Source organism: Rhamphochromis sp. 'chilingali', assembly GCF_963969265.1.
Source record: "Rhamphochromis sp. 'chilingali' genome assembly, chromosome: 16".
Classification (NCBI taxonomy): Eukaryota; Metazoa; Chordata; class Actinopteri; order Cichliformes; family Cichlidae; genus Rhamphochromis; species Rhamphochromis sp. 'chilingali'.
Genome location: NC_137943.1, coordinates 3,812,885 through 3,833,271, shown reverse-complemented (window position 1 = coordinate 3,833,271; position 20,387 = coordinate 3,812,885). Strand labels below are relative to the sequence as shown.

At 40.5% G+C, this 20,387-nt stretch overlaps 1 protein-coding gene across 2 annotated transcripts in view; it reads left to right on the top strand.

The window, feature by feature from the left end:
* Positions 1-20,387, top strand: part of astn1 (astrotactin 1) — a 518,487-nt gene that overhangs the window by 211,458 nt on the left and 286,642 nt on the right. For both annotated transcript variants that reach the window (XM_080907209.1, XM_080907208.1), the window contains exon 11: positions 4,010-4,147. In XM_080907209.1, the coding sequence (XP_080763335.1) occupies positions 4,010-4,147 (138 nt within the window). The remainder of the gene's footprint in view (positions 1-4,009; positions 4,148-20,387) is intronic.

Genomic DNA, 20,387 nt, shown 5'->3' with positions numbered 1-20,387 from the left:
TTACAAACACAGCGTTACAATATATATTTAATCTTTTCCCTTGTGTCTTATGACAGAGATTGTTGCTTTAGGCTTTTGCCTTGAAGAGAACATATAGCTGAGAGAAAATCATCAACATTCACAACAACACATCAGGGTATCGGGCCACTAACAATATTCTCAACTGCTTTTCTTGCCAAGTTCTCCGACTTGAGAAAGAGCAGATCTAAGAAGGAATGTGCCACTGCCTTCATTACAAGTTTCTGACTCCTTTCATGACAGCACAGCAGCAACAACAAGTTTGTGTGACTGCACAGTTGACGTGAACCGTTCTTATCATTGTTAGCATTGTCCCTATGCTGGGACACACATTCGAAGCTGGAATCACAGTAATATCTCCCGGAGATGCTTTGATGCATTTCCTTGCCTGCCAGCATGCTTTCTGCAGCAGGCTCCCCACCTTTATTACAACAATATTTTAAAATCTCGTTGTCCTCTGGCGCCTTCAACACAGCCATCCATCCTAATTTAAACATTTTTAGCTTTAAACTTCCTCAAACGTCCCTGTTTGCTCCACACATTAGAAGAGACCTTGAATTTTGAGCAAGCACTCGCTGACCTGCGAAGCCGTCCTCTTGTTTCTTTGAACAGATATTACTGTTCAACACAAAAGCTAATTAGCTGAGTGAAATTGAAGCGCTATAGAGAGTAAAGCAAAGGAAACCCAACAACACAAACAAAATTCTTGCGTGTTGGAGGAGCTAAATGGTGAGAGTCAGCATTCGCAAACAGTGTTTCCTATTTGCACAGTATTAACCGCAGGGAGTTCCTCTGCGGACTGCAAACATGTTTTCCACTCAACAACCGTTTCCTCTCGGGGCCTCTTAGTGTTTTCCACCACCACTTTCTCTTAGGTTGGACCAAATAAGTCGTACAGTAGCACACAAGTCCCCAGTTGTCCATTATGAAGCTGCGCTCATTAAGTGGCTGCTAATTTGTCCTGCGGTCACCCATATACGTCATACCGCATCACAGGGAATTTCAGCACTCCTGCTATACACAGTCCCGCAGGAGAAATGTGAGGTAGCAACAGCGCAACAGTGTCTTGAAGCAATATGGAAATATTACTATTTTAATGGACTTCCATGTTATACTAACTTGCTACAGCCAAGTGTTTTGCAGTAAACAGGCAACAACACTTTGATCCACTCGAATCTTTTAAACTTTGGAACAAAGGGAGTAATTGTGTGGATATAATGAAGTGTTCCATTTCTATAGTGATTTAATCCTTCTAAAAGCGACTGGTAATGCATGCAGCACCCACAATTCACTGCCCTTTCCTTATGCTACGTTAGCATTTTATTAAATGCAAATTGAACAATTGTAAATGAGGAAATATGTTTAGTCTGCAGAAAAATGCCTGTTAACTATTTAATCAACAAGTCCCCCCTTTTTGTATTACAAGTATCCATGAATTATTCATCAGCACTAATAATGCATTTGATGTTAATCAGCATGCGCTGTTTAACTAAAACTTGAAGCATTACATTTCATCTGCAGAGTGTTTAAAGACTGATGATGTCCATTGACTCACAAATAAAGAATTGTTTTAAAGCCCTTGTTCCAACCATCTGTTGTTTACAGATTTATGGCCCTGTTTTGTCTTGGGGGAAACTCTTATGGGCCCTTTTTTGCCCGGGTGCCTCATTTGCTATGCAGTCTGTCCATTAACTCGGTGCCCTTCTGCTCAAGTCAGAGTTATGCAAAAAGGATAACTTAGCTGAAAGGTAAAATAAATAACCTGTAACAAACACGATGCCATTAGTCAGAAACACTGACTGGTGGATTTCCAAGGTTTGTGAGAAATGCCCTGATGATGATGATGATACGAAGGTTAATGCAATTTGCCTTTGAGACTTCAAACTTGGGAACAAGTTTGACAACTCAGCATTAATAAGACATGCAGGGTTTAATGGGAGTCGTTTAAAAGTTCAGGGTCTGAAGTTTTAATCGTCCACTGAAAGTCTTTAGACACTGCATTTTCAGTTTGGGGCATTCTCCTCTGTTTCGTGTTTCCTTTAAGTTCCTCAACTTTAAAGTTGTGCAGTAATAAGTCACTGGGATAACCATTATATCCTCGATGTCTCTATTTAATCTTTAGTTTTCTATTCAGATTTTAATAAACCAACACAGCCCTCACTTCTGCAGTTCTTTTTAACTTTTTGTGCCTTTATACTTTTAACATTCACTAACTTTTTGATGCAGAACCTAAAAGACTACTGCTGCATCGAGTTCAGCCTAACCATGTAAATAAAAATTACAACCTTTTTTTCTGCTTAATGGTAAAAAAAAAACCAGCAAGAACCCAAATAAAAATATAAAGAATCACTTGACAATTCCAAAAATGACCACATAAGCTGTGTGTTAAGCTTTTAAACATTAGACAATAAACATGTCAGTAAAGACATATATAACTGGAATATTACTATTAAAAGTATAAAACCATGTTATTATCGCCTAATGTAGATGTCATGGTTTGCCAAGCGTGTAGATTAGAAAGGAGCCAAACGCAGACAATGGAGATGAATGTGGATGTTAACAGAGAATGAGCCTTTATTTATGGCTGAGCAGATGTTACAAATAAACGGCAAGGAAAACTAGAAAAGAACAAACAAAACCTATACTGGGAAAACTAGCCTGAAGCCTGAGGCATGGAGGGAATGACACACAGCAGCGATGCAGCAATGCAGACGATCCGACGACGCGCAAAGAGGGAAACGAGGAACCGGAGGGAGACACAGCGAGGGGAGCAAAAGTAGACACTCTGACATAGCACAAAGACTATCAAAGTAAAACAGGAAATACGACACGTATGTACAGTCACAGAGACACAAGAGGCACAGACTGGACGCTGAACAGAGGGAGCACAGAATCCAAACCTAAGAACAAAACTCTTAAGAAGAATTAAACACCAGATAATAATAATCAAAACAGCACAACCAGAGAATCGGATCATAAACCATAATACACAATAATACCAAAACCCACGAAACTCAGAATGCTGGATCAAGCTGACCCAGAACCATGACTGTAGATCTTTAACTTCTTGATTTTGTTCTTTGCTTGGAAATAACAGTTCACTCAAATTCACTATTGGTGTTTGTGCTGCTGAAGTTTCATATACTGTAAATATTTATCCCTCAGTTGTTGTAAAAGTCACATTTGCAGGACTAGAAGCCTAAAACCAAATAACACCTTACAAATACGATCATACATGCAAAGTAAGGCTTGCACACCTTCGTAGACACAAATCAAAAAAGACATTGCAGTTGCCATTCATGAACTACTTAGTAATATGTTTAACTGTAGTAACCTTTCGCCATTCAACACTTCACAGAAACAGGATTTCAACTGCTGTCAGTTCAAATAACTCTCACGACTTTTAGTCACAATTCAAAAAAGTAGTATTCTCTACATTTGTTTTTCTATGTAAAGAAACAGCATTTATGAGATCATCATCATATTATTATTACTGTTATTATTATTTACTTTTATTATTCTTAGGTATTTTGTCTCATATATATGATTAGACCGCTGTTTTGCCAAAATTTGAAATAATGATGTCATTGTAAGTAGAACCTGTTACAGGGCAAAACCAACATGATGAACGCCGGCTAAATTCTGTTTTTGTTGACAAAATAAACCCATTTCAAAGGACACGCTGTGCTTGCTTGATAATTATCATAGGTGTAATGAAGAACACTAATCAGCTCTTCATCATTGCATCTGTTAATAGGCGGGATATATCAGGGAGCCAGTGAACATTTTGTTTCTTTGCAAACAGTTTCGCCTAGCAAAAGTCAGCAACTTCCAGCAGCCTCTCGCCAACTGGTTGGGTAATTTCCTAGCAGCTGGAAGTTGAAAGGGGCTGCCAACAGTCTCAAAGGCCTTAATGATCTATTTTCCCCCGAAAAGCCTAAACCTACAACCCTACCTTACACTCTCATCTACTTTTCTTGTCCTCTTGCAGATTCACGTACACCCTAGGAGAAGGGATGTGGCTGCCATTAAGTAAAAGCTTTGTCATCCCCCCTGCTGAGCTCGCCATCAACCCATCAGCCAAATGCAAGACAGACATGACAGTCATGGAGGATGCGGTAGATGTAAGGTGAGAGACATTTTCTGCACTGCACTTTTCTTCAGTGTTACTTTGGGAGTCATGACAGTCCAACTAAAAAGAAATAAAAGGAGTCATCGAGCAGTGAAGCAGGGTAGGATTTTGCTGACCGCTGCACCAAGCTGAAAAGTACCTGAAGGAGTTTCTTCTTAATGCTGCACTTGAAGGATTGCAAAGACTTTCTGTCGACTCTAGTAAAAACAGACTTTTATTATTATCTCTCATCAACTCTCTGACATGTTTTGTATCCTCACGTAATCAGCATTTGTTTTTATTCATTGCTGTTGCTGTGAGTTTTAATCAGGCCTCTGAGGATTTTGCCGAGGTGGTCGTGATTCAGAGGGCAATGCAATTCTGCAGTCTAACACAAAAACATTTATGAATAAAGGAAAAAATGCCAGAGTTTAAAAAGAAAGAATTGCTTGGCAGTTCAAAGCCACTGAGAGCGTTTGAATTGTTAAATGGTTCATAAGTCCAAAGAAAATCTACTCTGTGTGCAGTGACTGTGGGCTGCAGAGAGAGCTGTAAATGAGCCAAAACAGTGCTGCAGAGTTAAACCGGGCTCAACTGATGACATGTATTACACAGTGGAAGCAATGCCCCTGAGCATTCTCTTTATGTCTAATGAGAAATGGACAGACATGCTACTTGGGGTTGGGGGTTAAATCGAGAACATACCCACCCAACCCATAAAAGGTGATTTTTAAGGTAGTGCTGAAGAATTTGTGTTATTTCGACAGTCACTGACACGGCAAGCAGGAAACATGTCTCACTGGCTTGTTATCTTGACCATCTACAACAGCTGTGGATTAACAACCACGATGATCCTACTCTGGTCCAGATCACTGGAGATGTGTGCAGCAATGTAATCTGTCCGGGACACAAAGCAAAAACCAAATCATTGGATCCAGTATATGCTCTAGCTAGCTTTTAGCAAGTTAGCTAGTGGTGCAAATGAGCACAGACACATGAGCGTATCTGAAAGAGCTCTCTCTCAGAGTGTGGTTTGTGCTTCACTTAAAAATCACATTAACTTCCAGACTGATGGAATAAGATGGATAAGAAAATATCTCAATGTTTATTTAAAATATGCTTTTATTTTGTGTGTAGTGTAGGTTGGGTACTGTTCTGTTCAAAAATGCTTACTGGCAAACAGATTTTCACTGGAGACATGGGACGGGTGTGTGCAGTCATTCTGTGCTTTTTATAGGCAACTTTGGGGTGGAGCTAAAGGTAACCATGCTGGATCAGAGGTTTAGTCCAGAAAGAGATGTCTACATAACAAGGAAGCCATGTGTTTATAAAAAACAGAAGTTAGACTCCTATAATAAAATAAATATAGTGGAGCAGACTATTTCTGTTATAGTCTGTGTTTCTAACTAATTAAAATAAATCCAATTATCAAATTTACATTTTTCCGTATGCCTGAGCCTTCAGCGTTTATGTTTATGCTTCATTGACCAGCCAAAATACGAGGCTCTCTGTTCAACACGTTCTCATCCCAAAACGTGACAAATCGTCGGTATGTTACGCAGTGGGAATGAGAATGCTCTATATGATCAGTTATGTCCCATTTAATTACATTTATTTAAGTTACTTAAATTAGTCAGGGGTATGCTCAAATATGACCAGTACAGGGCAGAATTTCACAGCATCTTTCAGTATCTAGTGAACTCTTTTGGTCATTTCTTTGTTTGATTTCGTTTTTTGGTGGATAAATAAGGAACCTGAGAAAAGTTTCCACCAGTGTCCTGAAGTTAGTGACCTTTGGTGCTCTGTTTTGTCCAGATAAAATTTATTGTGCATTGAAGACCCCAACATAACACATCCTCTTCTCTGAAAATGAAAACGACTAAAACTTTTAAATATTCAAAATTATTTCAGATTAATTTTCTGAGAGTCGTAATTGTGTGAAGAACAGAGCAGCACCGATTAGTCTGGTAATTTCAGAGCAGTTAATGGCAACGAAAAATCTTTTCTGCTGGAACACTTGTTTTGTTTTTAATTATTTAACGTGTTTTCCAGAGAAAGAAAGAAAGTGAGAGACAGAAAGAGACAGTAGTACAAGCAGTGCTTGTCATAAGTGATATATTATGGATGAGCCCTTTAGATTCACACTTTACATTCCAAAACAAAAACACAGTAACCTTTTTGCACGTGTCTAAAGTCTAAATATTTACTCTAAAAGATCCCTGGTCCTCTTAGACATATGACACAAAGACAAGAGTTTAGGTAATAATATATTTTTAATTCTTTTGGTGCACGGATAAAAAATATCCACATAAGACTGAATCAACAGTAATATCAACAGTATTACTGATCAGGTTTCTGTAAGATCATCTCTGTAGACCTCGAGCATAAAGACTGCTGCTCACTTCTACTTGAAGGACAGACCAGTAATTAGTTTGATGCAGAACCGACTTTGCTTGTTGGTGGAAAGCTTTAAGATTCACCCAGATTAACAGTTAACATGATTTATTATGTTTTAGAAAAAAATATGTCGGAACAGGATTAGTTTGTAGAGAAGAGGTCGGTCCTTTAGTGTCTGCTGAAACATTCAGTGTCAACAAGTTAGTGTGTAACAGTGTAAAGCGCTGCTCTGTTTTACTTATTTTCCCTGTGATATTATACCAGGTAAAGTTCGACTCACCAGGTGATTATCAGCATTTTTGTGAAGCCTCATAAACACAGAGGGAGCTTTTTTTTATATTTGAATCCCAAAGAGTTCAGAAATGTAAAGAAAAACTGATTAATTTCATTCATGAAAACACCTCCAGACATGTTTCTGTGTATCATAGTTATAGGGCACATTTGTTATTGATTGCATAAAATATCAACTCATTATTGATAAACAGGGCCAACTAGATTTCGGCATAAAATAAAATTGTGGCTGGATATGAAGGGTGTTCATCTAAGATGACAGGGATTATGGATTAGCCCTCAGGTGATTTAGTCATCTGATATACTGCTCTTAAATTAATGAGACATCCACGAAGGCAGCTGCCCACCTGATGACCCATGCTGAATGAATGATGTGTCATCTGTGATCGCTGTCAAGCCACTTCCTAAAGGAAAAGAAAATCACAAAGGTGTCAATCTGGAGTTAAAACAGAAGATGTCAGTAGATTTTATTCTGCGAGGACCATGAATGCCTGAACTGAATCGCTTTGCAGTTTAACAGCAGTTGTTTCAGTTACCTTCTGGATCAAAGTGGTTGAGCAGCAGGCTGAATGGCAGGAAGACAGATAGAAATTGACACCTCTGGGCTACTCTACTGTCACTAAAAAGAATACAGTGAAAAAGTTTGGCTTCTGCGTTCCTATACATGTGAATGGAAAACCATACATCTGTCAAACAGTAAGAGAATAACAACTTTAGATGACAAAAGACGATGTGACGGCCATTTATAACACAATCCTTACTTGCATGAGTTGGTCTATAGTGCTCTTTGTCAAATGCAGTGTCATTTTTTTAGCCTGAAATTGAATGACTTTGATTCAAAATACACAAAATTTAAAATATTTACCACATTTAAACATGTTTAACTGTGAAGCTCTACATGTAGATGTTTTATGGGACAGTGGTGACAGAGTTGAAGGGACCCTTGACACTGTCACAAGAACAACATTTGTCAGATTCCCACTAAAGCAGGCAATGACCTGGGGGACACCAAGGTGTTCCCAAGACAACGGGCATATATAAACTCTCCGGGCTGCCATGGGCCACCTCTGGGGTCTCCCTCTGTGGTCCTGGTAGGACATGCCCAAAAGACCTCACTTGCCTGATGTGGGAATGGGGAAAGGCCATTTATTAAATCTGTCAGCCACTGAGGTTGATGAATTTTCACGCTTAGTGATTTCTTTTTTAAATAGAAGCAAAGTCATTTGACTTGGTTCATTATACTGATGTGGCTCTGAGAGGATTGTTGTGATTATTTATCATATTGTTTCAATGAATTTCACACTGAACAAGAAAAAGGATTAATTATCGGGAGAAAATATTTGGGTGTTTGTTGCAGGCATACAAAACCAATTTGATGAAAGCGACGTATAGACACATACGAATGTAAGACTCCAGCTGTGAGTGTTTTACTAACTAAAAGTGCTGCCTGAGCCACAGCTGGTTGAAAGGATTAGTTATCAGAACAGGAAGTGGACATATGTATATTTTTAGCTTGTTACTGACAGAAATGATGATATGATGTCGGAGTTCAGTGTTGTTTAGTGTTAGACTTTATTGTCAGCGCTGGAAGCAGCATCTATATGCAGTGAGATGAAATGCAGAAATGTGGGGGACACAGTATTCCTGCATTTCTTTGGCACTTTGAGAAGTACTTTCAGAAGTATTTTACACAGTTGTTTGTTTAAAAGTTTTTTTTAAATGCCTGAAAAATATGGATAAAGAGAAGAATAAGGTGCAGAGATGTAGGTATAGAGCTCAGAAATTCTGTCACCAGGTTACTCTGAGTATTTTTCATTTAAAGCAATATTGTAGGAACCACCATTTCTCATCAAATTGGCTGCGGTAGCAGAAACTATGGGAAGGTTTTGTACACCGCTGAACACCTCTAAGGAATTATTTGTCACCAGCTCAGCAGTTATCTTTCTTCATTCAGCCGCTCACATTTACAATTAATGTATTCATGTTTAGCCTCTTTACGTCCCTTTGCTATGTTTACATTCTTTAATTGTATCTCACTCTTCAGCATTTCATTTTCATTTGGCAGTTTATTGCTGTGTAAATGTGTCATTTCTCTGATCCGATGAAGGCTCCTCTCAGCTTCCCCAGACGCCAAGGGAACAATGTTAGCACCTTCTTGAACATGGTCAAAGGAGCTTGCAAAGAAAAGCGTCTGGACTTCTTTAAGTTGCTTGAAGACGTTTCACCTCTCATCCGAGAAGCTTCTTCAGTTCTAAGGTCAAATGGTGGAGAGTCCCAGATATAAACCTAGTGGGAGTTTCCCTCCACAGAGGGACAAAAGGACCCCCTGATGATCCTCTAATCGCCTGAGCCAAGGTGTGAAACTGGGTGTGGGTCCCAATCAGCCAGAGTTTCGGGTGTGTTCATTGTGAAACCTGGCCCCACCTTATCATGCGAATTCCTGAGGTCAGATGGCCCAGGATGTGAGTGGGCGTTAAGGCGTCTGGGAAGGGATCTCAAAACTGGATTATAGATGGCAGAGAGTTGGTGTCGTAAACCACCGCCTCTGTTCAAAGATGGTCGCTCACAGTGGACATAGATGGCTTCTTTCACTCCTCTTTCAAACCATCTGTCCTCTCTGTCCAAAATGTGAACATTGGCATCCTCAAAGAGTGACCTTTGACCTTAAGATGCAGATGGACTGCTGAGTCTTGTCCTGTGGAGGTGGCTCTTCTATGTTGTGCCATGCGCTTGTGAAGTGGCTGTTTGGTCTCTCCAATGTAGAGGTCTGAGCATTCCTCGCTGCACTGTACAGCAAACACCACATTGTTAAGTCTGTGTTTTGGCGTTTTGTCTTTCGGGTGAACCAGTTTCTGTCTGAGCGTGTTGCTGGGTCTGAAATACACTGGGATGTCATGCTTGGAGAAAACTCTCCTGAGTTTTTCCTGATACACCGGCTACATAGGGGATGACAATGTTGTTGCGTCTGTCTTTCTAATCCTCCCTCGCTGGTGTCTGGTCTTCTTTTCTGTGCCTCTTTGCTGACTTTAAGAACGCCCATTTAGGATAGCCGCACGTTTTGAGTGCTTCCTTTACATGTGTGTGTTCCTTCTTTTTTCCTTCAGGCTTAGAGGGAACATGTTCTGCCCGGTGGTGTAGGGTCCTGATTACTCCAAGTTTGTGTTCCAGAGGGTGATGGGAGTCAAAGAGGAGGTACTGGTCCGTGTGTGTGGGCTTCCGATAAACTTCGATGTTGAGTTTGCCGTTCTCTTCAATGTGCACAGCACAGTCCAGGAAAGGCAAACAGTTGTCCTTTGTGTCTTCCCTGGTGAACTTGATGTTTTTATCCACAGAGTTAATGTGCGCAGTGAAGGATTCCACTTCTTGTGTCTTGATTTTGACCCAGGTGTCGTCCACATATCTGTACCAGTGGCTGGGTACTCTTCCTTTGAAAGAGCCAAGAGCCTTCCTTTCCACTTCCTCCATGTAAAGGTTGGCTACAATAGGTGACACGGGGGAGCCCATGGCACAGCCATGTTTGCACACTGTTAGACCTCTGCCTCACCACTACATATTTCAAATACAACGAAGGCTTTTACAGACAAAAACATGGCTGTGCCATGGGCTCCCCCGTGTCACCTATTGTAGCCAACCTTTACATGGAGGAAGTGGAAAGGAAGGCTCTTGGCTCTTTCAAAGGAAGAGTACCCAGCCACTGGTACAGATATGTGGACGACACCTGGGTCAAAATCAAGACACAAGAAGTGGAATCCTTCACTGCGCACATTAACTCTGTGGATAAAAACATCAAGTTCACCAGGGAAGACACAAAGGACAACTGTTTGCCTTTCCTGGACTGCGCCGTGCACATTGAAGAGAACGGCAACCTCAACATCGAAGTTTACCGGAAGCCCACACACACGGACCAGTACCTCCTCTTTGACTCCCATCACCCTCTGGAACACAAACTTGGAGTAATCAGGACCCTACACCACCGGGCAGAACATGTTCCCTCTAAGCCTGAAGGAAAAAAGAAGGAACACACACATGTAAAGGAAGCACTCAAAACGTGCGGCTATCCTAAATGGGCGTTCTTAAAGTCAGCAAAGAGGCACAGAAAAGAAGACCAGACACCAGCGAGGGAGGATAAGAAGGACAGACGCAACAACATTGTCATCTCCTATGTAGCCGGTGTATCAGAGAAACTCAGGAGAGTTTTCTCCAAGCATGACATCCCAGTGTATTTCAGACCCAGCAACACGCTCAGACAGAAACTGGTTCACCCGAAAGACCAAACGCCAAAACACAAACTTAACAACGTGGTGTTTGCTGTACAGTACAGCGAGGAATGCTCAGACCTCTACATCGGAGAGACCAAACAGCCACTTCACAAGCGCATGGCACAACACAGAAGAGCCACCTCCACAGGACAAGACTCAGCAGTCCATCTGCATCTAAAGGTCAAAGGTCACTCTTTCGAGGATGCCAATGTTCACATTTTGGACAGAGAGGACAGATGGTTTGAAAGAGGAGTGAAAGAAGCATCTATGTCCACTGTGAGCGACCATCTTTGAACAGAGGCGGGGTTTACGACACCAACTCTCTGTCATCTATAATCCAGTTTTGAGATCCCTTCCCAGACGCCTTAACGCCCACTCACATCCTGGGCCATCTGACCTCAGGAATTCGCATGATAAGGTGGGGCCAGGTTTCACAATGAACACACCCGAAACTCTGGCTGATTGGGACCCACGCCCAGTTTCCCACCTTGACTCAGGCGATTAGAGGATCATCAGGGGGTCCTTTTGTCCCTCTGTGGGGGGTCACTCCCACTAGGTTTATATCTGGGACTCTCCACCATTTGACCTTAGAACTGAAGAAGCTTCTCGGATGAGAGGTGAAACGTCTTCAAGCAACTTAAAGAAGTCCAGACGCTTTTCTTTGCAAGCTCCTTTGACTACGATGACCTGGATGACTGAGAACCTTCACAGACTTCTTGAACATGCTGTTGCACTCTTTTGAACTGTGTTCAAACGTGTTTGATTATAAATTTGTCAATATGTCATGTTCATATTGATTAGCTGGCGTCATAATTAAAATGACTGGATGAAAAATCAGTAAGAATTTTGGAAATACTTTATTATTTATATGTGTTTGCATTGTTTTGAGATGTTATTCCCAAAAACGTATGTATTTCTATGTGTGTTGTATGAGAGCCAATCAGCTGTCATTGTAATTGTCACTGTATCAATGATATTAGGAAGTCATATTCAGAAAGACGCTATATTTTTCCTTTCATTTGTTGATGGTGAGTTTCACCTCCCTGTCTGAACAAAAATAAGTCCACTGCAGGGTATAACTTGGCATTTAATCACACATTTACTTATAACCGTTTCATTCATGTTAATGGTTCCAATAATTGAGGCTTACATTCAGTTTATATTTCAAAAGCAGGCAGCTGTCTCTATAAATATATGACATGTCCTTTGTGGTGGAATTAAGGCACGACAGGACCACAGATCCATGTTTTGAGCCATCTTTATTTAATATTTGCATCACACCACCACAACCCCACACCAACCCCTGAGTCCCCGTGTTTTAACACGGCGGGCGTGATTGCAGATGTCGTGCAGGTGCGTCCGCACGGCACCGCAGACCACGCCCCACCACGTCCTTGTTCAACGTTACCAGTGTGACTTTTTTGGTTTTTAAATCCAGTGTGTTTGTTACATAACGCAGAACTATTTCAGCAGAAGTTCTTAATAAAATCAGGATAATTAACTGTGTTTTAACCTGTTTGTTTTGCTTTTCTGGTGAGAATTTAAACAAGGTAAGCCATTCCAATGACTTAATAAAGCGATGGTGTTCTGACCGTAACATCACTTACGTCAGATAACCGTTTTAATTGTCTGTCGTCTGTCGTTCTAATTAGATAAGTGTGTTTGGATCCATTGTCAGTGCCAATTAAAAGATTATAATCTGATCTGAATCTGGAAAACTGTAATCCAACAGAAAAGCTGAAACTTTTAGGACTTCCTTCCCATCAAACACCACCTTGTTTTACAGAGAGAGATCTCGTGATCGTATTGTTCCATGTTTAATGCCTGGAGGGGATGACTCCTTTTTAATGTTGAGCACCAGAAACATTGCACATGGGATGTAATGAAACATGTAAAAGAGTTTAGGGAAAGTCATGAGTCTTACAAGTGTATCATTTGATGTGTTAGTTTTTGAGACCATCATTTTATTCCCCGATGAAAAACCTAAACAAATTGCATGTTTCGTTAATTAATTGAGAATTTTTCTTTAAAATAGTCTCCGCATGAAAGCTCGTAGCATGTTCCACTGTTGTACAACAAAATTGTGTAATACTGAAACCGTTTCCTGAAATAAAAAAGCCTTTAACATTTCTCCTGTGCTATCCTCACCCTAAATTCAGTTTGGCAGACATAGTTGGGCGAAAGCATTTCAGATAGTTGTAATCAGATCGTTCTTTCTTTAATCTAAATGTTTGTCCTGTCTGCATTAAATTGGTTTTGACATCCAAACGCCCAAATATTTCCTCCCAAATGGACATTATGATGATCATTCTTTCCAGCGCTTTGATACTTTGGGATATAATGAATGTTGTAGTAGCCTCAAAGACTCACCAACAAAGCTTTGAACCTTTTTTTCTTTTCTTGTGGGATGTTTAATGGTAAACACAGTAGTGTCACCCACAGATTTTGGGTGTGATTTGACTTTAATTAGGGTTCTAAAATATCCTAGCATTCGAACTTGCAGTTAGTTTCATCATCTGCTGAAGCTCTCTTCAATAGGTTCCCTCTGAATAAATGACAATAAAGCAGTGGGCAATTATAATGGAAAAATTGGTTTGTAAGATAACATTAAGTTGAGTGTGAAAGGGAAGGAAACTCGCTTCCTTTTCTACCAGGGAATTTAGAGGGGAGTTAGGGAAGTTGAAAACTAAATATTTCTTTTAGTTCCACAGAAGTCATCAATTTCCCTGCTAAGCCAAGGTTCATGGCAAGGCTATTACACCAGTTCTTCTTTATCACCAGCAGCACTATTCCTCTGAAAAAATAGCTACTGATTTAGATTCTGTGAGGAAAAGCAGCAGTCCACTCTGCTTTGTTCTTCATCCTCAACCATCTCAAGTAGTTACACTTGTGCCCCTCTACTGGATGATCTGCTCATTGACCTTGCAAGAGGTTTACCGGCAAAAATAATAAATAAATAAATAAATCGTAGTTACTCCGAGTGCTCTGAGCAAGGTTAAAGCAATGAATTCATGGTGTGTCTTATCTCACAAGTCTGCTATTTTGCATAACAACTGTGCTGTAAAAACTCATTGCTTTTCTCATGATGATTACACAGAATGAATTAAACATGCAGGTGTTTGTAATTCATGAAAGAAGATATCTCTTTATGAGAAAAATGAGAGCAGAGTGTCAGAACATGTCTCGCAAAGCAGACTGTTGAAGCACTGCTCTGACAGTTCCTCGTTTTCCTGCCAGACTGAAATGTGATCTAAAGAAATGTGATAACCTAATCAGTTATAATGAGAGTGAATGGAACATTCCTGACATCGAGGCATCGCTAATTGGATGTTGAAGTGTTAGTTTGTTTGAAGTTAGCATTTCGTGCGCTTTTTAAAACAGTATTGATTCTTCAGAAGGATATTATAATAAATCCTTTAATTAAACAAACAGTCTCACTAAGATTGGGAACAATGTCCAAACAAAGCAAAGAAAAATACAGACAGGCACATTATACAGTACATGTTCAATAATCAGAGGTGGTAAAAGTACAGACATTTTTTAATTAAGTAGAAGTACAAATACCTGTTTTTAAAAATACTCCAAGTGAAGTTGAAGTACTAAATCTACTTCTTTATGCAAGTAAAAGTAAAAAAAACTACAGGCTTAGTTTTGTATCACAGTATGAAATTACATAATTTATCAAAACACATCTTGTGGAAATTCAGTATGTGATTATAAATGACAACAGTAGAAGTAAGCTTTAAATTTGCAGTTTATTGAGCGTCCTTTACCTTTTAATCTAACCTCTCTTCTTCCTTCTGTCCTCTCTGCCTCACGTCTTTCTCCATCTCTGAGTAAAGTTCTCACTGTGTCCAGCAGCTGGACCTTTAGCCGACCACACATGGCGCAAAAATAGTTTGTGTGCTGATGTTTGTTGGGCGAATAGAAACGTTGCATTTCTATATACCTGCCAATTTAAAAAGTGTCACTCTGTTTTATACTCACTCCTTTTCAGTCGCAATAGCTAGATGCTGAAGTACCGCGACACATGCACTCCTACTGTAACCTCCGAGTAGAAACGCGAGAAACCTAAAGTAACGAGCCTGTTTTAAAAATGTGAAGTTTCATTGTTTATGTGGCTTGGTTGATTTATCGATAGCAAAGACATTTTTCAGTTCAGTATGAACAAAAATGTCCACACTTACATAATAATTAATTTAATTATATGTAAATGTATTATGTTATGTAAAAGAGTGTAGTGAAAATACAATTGAATTCATTTGTATGCATTCAGTTTATACCAATTACATATTTCAGCTGCATTTTACTTTGTTTATTTCTTCATGTTTATTAAAAGTGAAGAATTTATTTATTTATTGTGCAGTTAGTGTTAAAAAAATCCTCCAACCTTACATTGCAGACGCTGTCTTTAATGTAATCAAAGAGCAGAGGTAAGCAAGGAATCTGTAGAGGAGAGCTTTCTAAATTTGTATCATGTTCTGTTTTCAGGACGATTTCACTTTTTCATATAATGGTGAGTAAGAAAGAAACACCTGTGGTAAGCTCTTATGAGTCAAGAGGCTTCATTATGGTCGTATTGTAAAGATATGACTATAATGAAGCTTAGTCAAAACTGTGGATTGTACAGTGATCGTACAACTAATGAATGAGAAACAGGATCTGTTTCTATACAAACATCCAATGTGTGTCTTTCATTTTCTTCATAGGTGTTAGGGTTAGGTGGTAAGTGAATATGGACCATATGATGGTTTTTGTGAAGCTGTTAATACAATGCACATAGTTTTGGACTTGTGATTGTCTTAGAACCATTTAAAGGACTGCTCATCTACTAAAATGTCATTATCCACTGAATCATATGAGGTCTATGAAAAGTACAGTGCATTACTGGTAATTATGGAGAGCTGCAGTAATATAATTAAGCATATATGCTACAGCTCTGCTGGGAAAATATCTAAATTCTGACTGCTCTGGTTGTAAAATGTTATTTGATCCCAAATACAGTTTTAGATAATAATTTATTAGGGATTTTTGCTAGGTAAGGCCATTTTAAAAGGGATGGTAATTATTTAAGTCACTAGGATCGCCACCTCTGTGGAAGGGAACGCTAGATTAGATCGTCCTCACCCTAAAAAAATGTCCAGTTGTCCTTACAGCTTATCGATGTGGAATATTTGGTGCAGAACAAGCTGCCAGTCATATAAAAGATTGCTGACAGATCATTGACAGATGATATACCTATGGTGGGATGCCTGGGGAATGGAAGTGTACTGGTACTGATTTTCCAGAACAAGGCTGATATGCACAGTTGTAGTAACTAGAGAGGAATAAGTGAGCCACACCATGAGGCTGTGGGAAAGAGATGAAGCTGGGTTAAGAAGCAGGAGTATGGCTTCATGCTGAGGAAGAGGAGCTTTGCTGGAGAAGTACAGAGAAGGTCAGAAGCTACACTGTGTCTTTGTGGAGCCAGAGAAAGCATATGATAAGGTGCCAAGAGAGGAACTGTAGGACTGCATGAGGAAGTCAGGAGGAGCGATGAAGTATGTGAAGGTGGAGGACAATAACACAGCGATGAGGGGTGTGGTATGAGAGACAAAGGTTTCAAGCTGGCTGTGGGATTACATCAGGGTACAGCTCTGAACCACACCGTAAAAAAAAAATCCTAAAGAAACAGTAATATCCCGGCAGCTGGGGCGCCAGAATAATACCAGAAAATAGCTTTCACATGAAATACAGTTATTTTCAGTAATGACAATACAGTTTGTTGCCCTACTTTTACATGGGATTTTGCCTTTTTCAAGTGCTTTTAACTCATTCACTGCCATTGACGTCTATAGCCGTCAATGGCAGTGAATGAGTCAATGGGTTTAACTCATTCACTGCCAATGGCTGGCAGTGAATGAGTTAAACATTAAATTAGGAACATTTTAATGTGATTAAACAATGAAATTACCTATAAACAAGGTCAATGAATGCGGCAATATGAATAATAATACTTAAATGTACAGAAATATACAGTTAACAGTTGGTTTAAATAATAATGGATTGCATTCATGCAGCGCTTTTTGAGACCCTCAAAGCGCTTTACAATTCCCCTCTGGCCATCACCAGCAGGTGAAGTGTCTTGCCCAAGGACACAACGACCGAGAGTGTCTGAGCCGGGGCTCGAACCGGCAACCTTCTGATTACAATGCGAACCGCCAACTCTTGAGCCTCGATCGCCCTAAATAACATTAATAATAATAATTATGTGATGTAAAAAAAGTTTATAAGAATCATTTCATATATTTTTCCATAGCATAACATTTGAATTCAACAGTTCAATCTTTCAAATAGAGCAGTAGAGAGTAGTGAAGAAGAGAGGGCAGACAGGGTGGAGTAGGTGAGAGGAGGGTCAGGGGTGATTTATGACAGAACAAACAGATTTACAGCAAAGGATGCTGAATGCTTGCTATCATGTATGACTTGGGGAAGGTGGTGGTTATAACAAAAAGACTGGAGGTGGAGATGCAGAGGGTCAGTGTGATGGAAGACGATGCTGGGGAAAGGGTGAGAAGGAGGCAACCCATAAAGGGAGCAGCCAGAAGAAGAAGATGGATGGTTATTGCAGCATGGTTAGTGATGTGAGCTCTGGCAATGAAAAAGGTACTATAACAGAGTTTTATTATTTAAAACAAAGTTCGGTTAAAAAAATCCTCATTAAAATCTTTAAATTCCTTTCCTTTATGAAATATCGTTGCTCTGGAAACTGCCTTTCTTACACATTTTGTTGGGCAGTAGCTCCTCATATCTTGAGGAAAAATTGGAGTAGTATTCAATTCAATTCAATGTTATTTGTACAGCACCAAATCACAACAACAGTTGCCTCAAGGTGCTTTATATTGTAAGGTAGCCTACCCTAACCCAGGCTCCGGGAGGGGCGGGGCCATCTGCTGCGACCGGTTGGCATGAGAGAAGGAAGACAGGATAAAGACATGCTGTGGAAGAGATCCAAAGATTACTAACAAGTATGATTCAATGCAGAGAGGCCTATTAAACATATTCAGTCAATGCATCATGGGAATCCCTCAGCAGTCCAGTTATGCTATTGCAGCATAACTAAGGGAGGATTCAGGGTCACCTGGTCCAGCCCTAACTATATGCTTTAGCAAAAAGGAAAGTTTGAAGCCTAATCTTGAAAGTAGAGATAGTGTCTGTCTCCTGAATCCAAACTGGAAGCTGGTTCCACAGAAGAGGGGCCTGAAAACTGAAGGCTCTGCCTTCCATTCTACTTTTAAATACTCTAGGAACAACAAGTAGGCCTGCAGAGCGAGAGCGAAGTGCTCTAATAGGGTGATATGGTACTACAAGGTCATTAAAACAAGAGTAGTAGACACTTAAATGCAATATTTCTTTAAAAGTTAGGCATAGTAGGTTTGTACTGTTTAGTCATGTTGGACTAGAGCTCAGTTGCTCAATTGATGCAAAGTTTGTGTAGTGCATCCAAGCTGTCAGAGAACCAGTCTAAGTTTAAGTCACGCAAAAAACCAACCTCAGAGATAACATATGATGGAATTCATTTGGCAGCTGTTTCCAGGAAGCGTCCTAGAAAAGTGGCAGTTTGGCATTGTTATAAATTCAGTTCAGTCCTGAGCCAAAGTAACTTTATACATGTGTATGAAAGTAACTTTACCATTCATTAAAGAAAGTTAATTTAGAGTTGTAAAAACGCAGAACAGATGGCAGACAACCCAGCACTCACCCCCATCATCACTAAGTGCTTAGAGCAGCTGGTCCTAGCACACTTCAAATCCTGTCTCCCCCCCACCCTGGACCCCCACCAATTCGCATACCGCCAGAACAGGAGCACAGAGGATGCAGTCTCCATCGCACTGCACTCTGTCCTCTCACACCTGGACAACAACACCACCTACGCCAGAATGCTGTTTATAGACTTCAGTTCAGCATTCAATACAATCCACCCCTCACAACTCATCAGGAAACTGACAGACCTGGGTATCAGCTCCCTCATCTGCAAATGGTTACTGGACTTCCTGACCAACCGCCCCCAACATGTCCGGCTGGATAACCGCTGCTCATCTACCATCACAATGAACACCGGTGTACCACAAGGCTGTGTGATGAGCCCTTTCTTCTACTCCCTCTTCACCCACGACTGCAGGCCTGCTGATGGTTCCAACACCATCATTAAGTTTGCAGATGACACCACGGTGATTGGCCTCATCAGTGACAACGATGAGGGAGGGAGGAGGTGGATCGTCTGGCTGAGTGGTGCGACACAAACAACCTGCTGCTTAACACTGAGAAGACCAAGGAGCTCATCGTGGACTCCAGGAGGAATGCTGACCCACATCCACCCATCCACATTAAGGGGACGGCTGTGGAGCGTGTGAGCAGCTTCAAGTTCCTGGGAGTCCACATCTCCGAGGATCTCACCTGGACGACCAACTGCTCCAAGCTGGTCAAGAAGGCTCACCAGCGCCTCTTCTTCTTGAGGACTCTGAGGAAGAACCACCTGTCCTCAGACATCCTGGTGAACTTCTATCGCTGCACCATCGAGAGCATCCTGACCAACTGTATAACAGTCTGGTACGGGAACTGCTCTGCCTCGGACCGGAAGGCGTTGCAGAGGGTCGTGAAAACTGCCCAGCGCATCGCCGGAGCACCACTTCCTGCCATAAAAGACATCTACAGGAAGCGGTGTCTGAAAAGGGCTGGGAAAATCATCAAAGACCCCAGTCACCCATCACATGGACTCTTCACCCTCCTGCCCTCTGGGAGGCGCTACAGGAGACCACCAGGTACCGGAACAGCTTCTTCCCCACAGCTGTCAGACTCCTGAACTCTGCCTCCTGACATCTGACCCACATTAACACATGGACTGAACACACACACCCACAATGGACAACTGTACCCTCAAACACACAATAATAACATGGACTGAACCACCACTCACAACCACTAGCACTTTATATAGCCTCTGTAGGAATTATATCTCACTTATCTTAACTGCACTACTGTATAGCTCTGTGTAAATAATCATTCTGTACATTCGATAATCTTTAATCCTACAACTGTTTACAACTTGCATAGTTCCCATCTCTGTATAGCTGTATATCCCAGATTCTGTAAAGTTATTTATTTCATATTCTGTATAGTTTTTCATATTTATATCCTGTTCATATCCTGTACATAGCTTGTACTCACTACAGCCTGTACATACTTATAGTTATAGAATATTCACAACATACTTCATACCGTGTACATTATAACATACCATAATAGACCCATTTCTGTAATATACTTACATA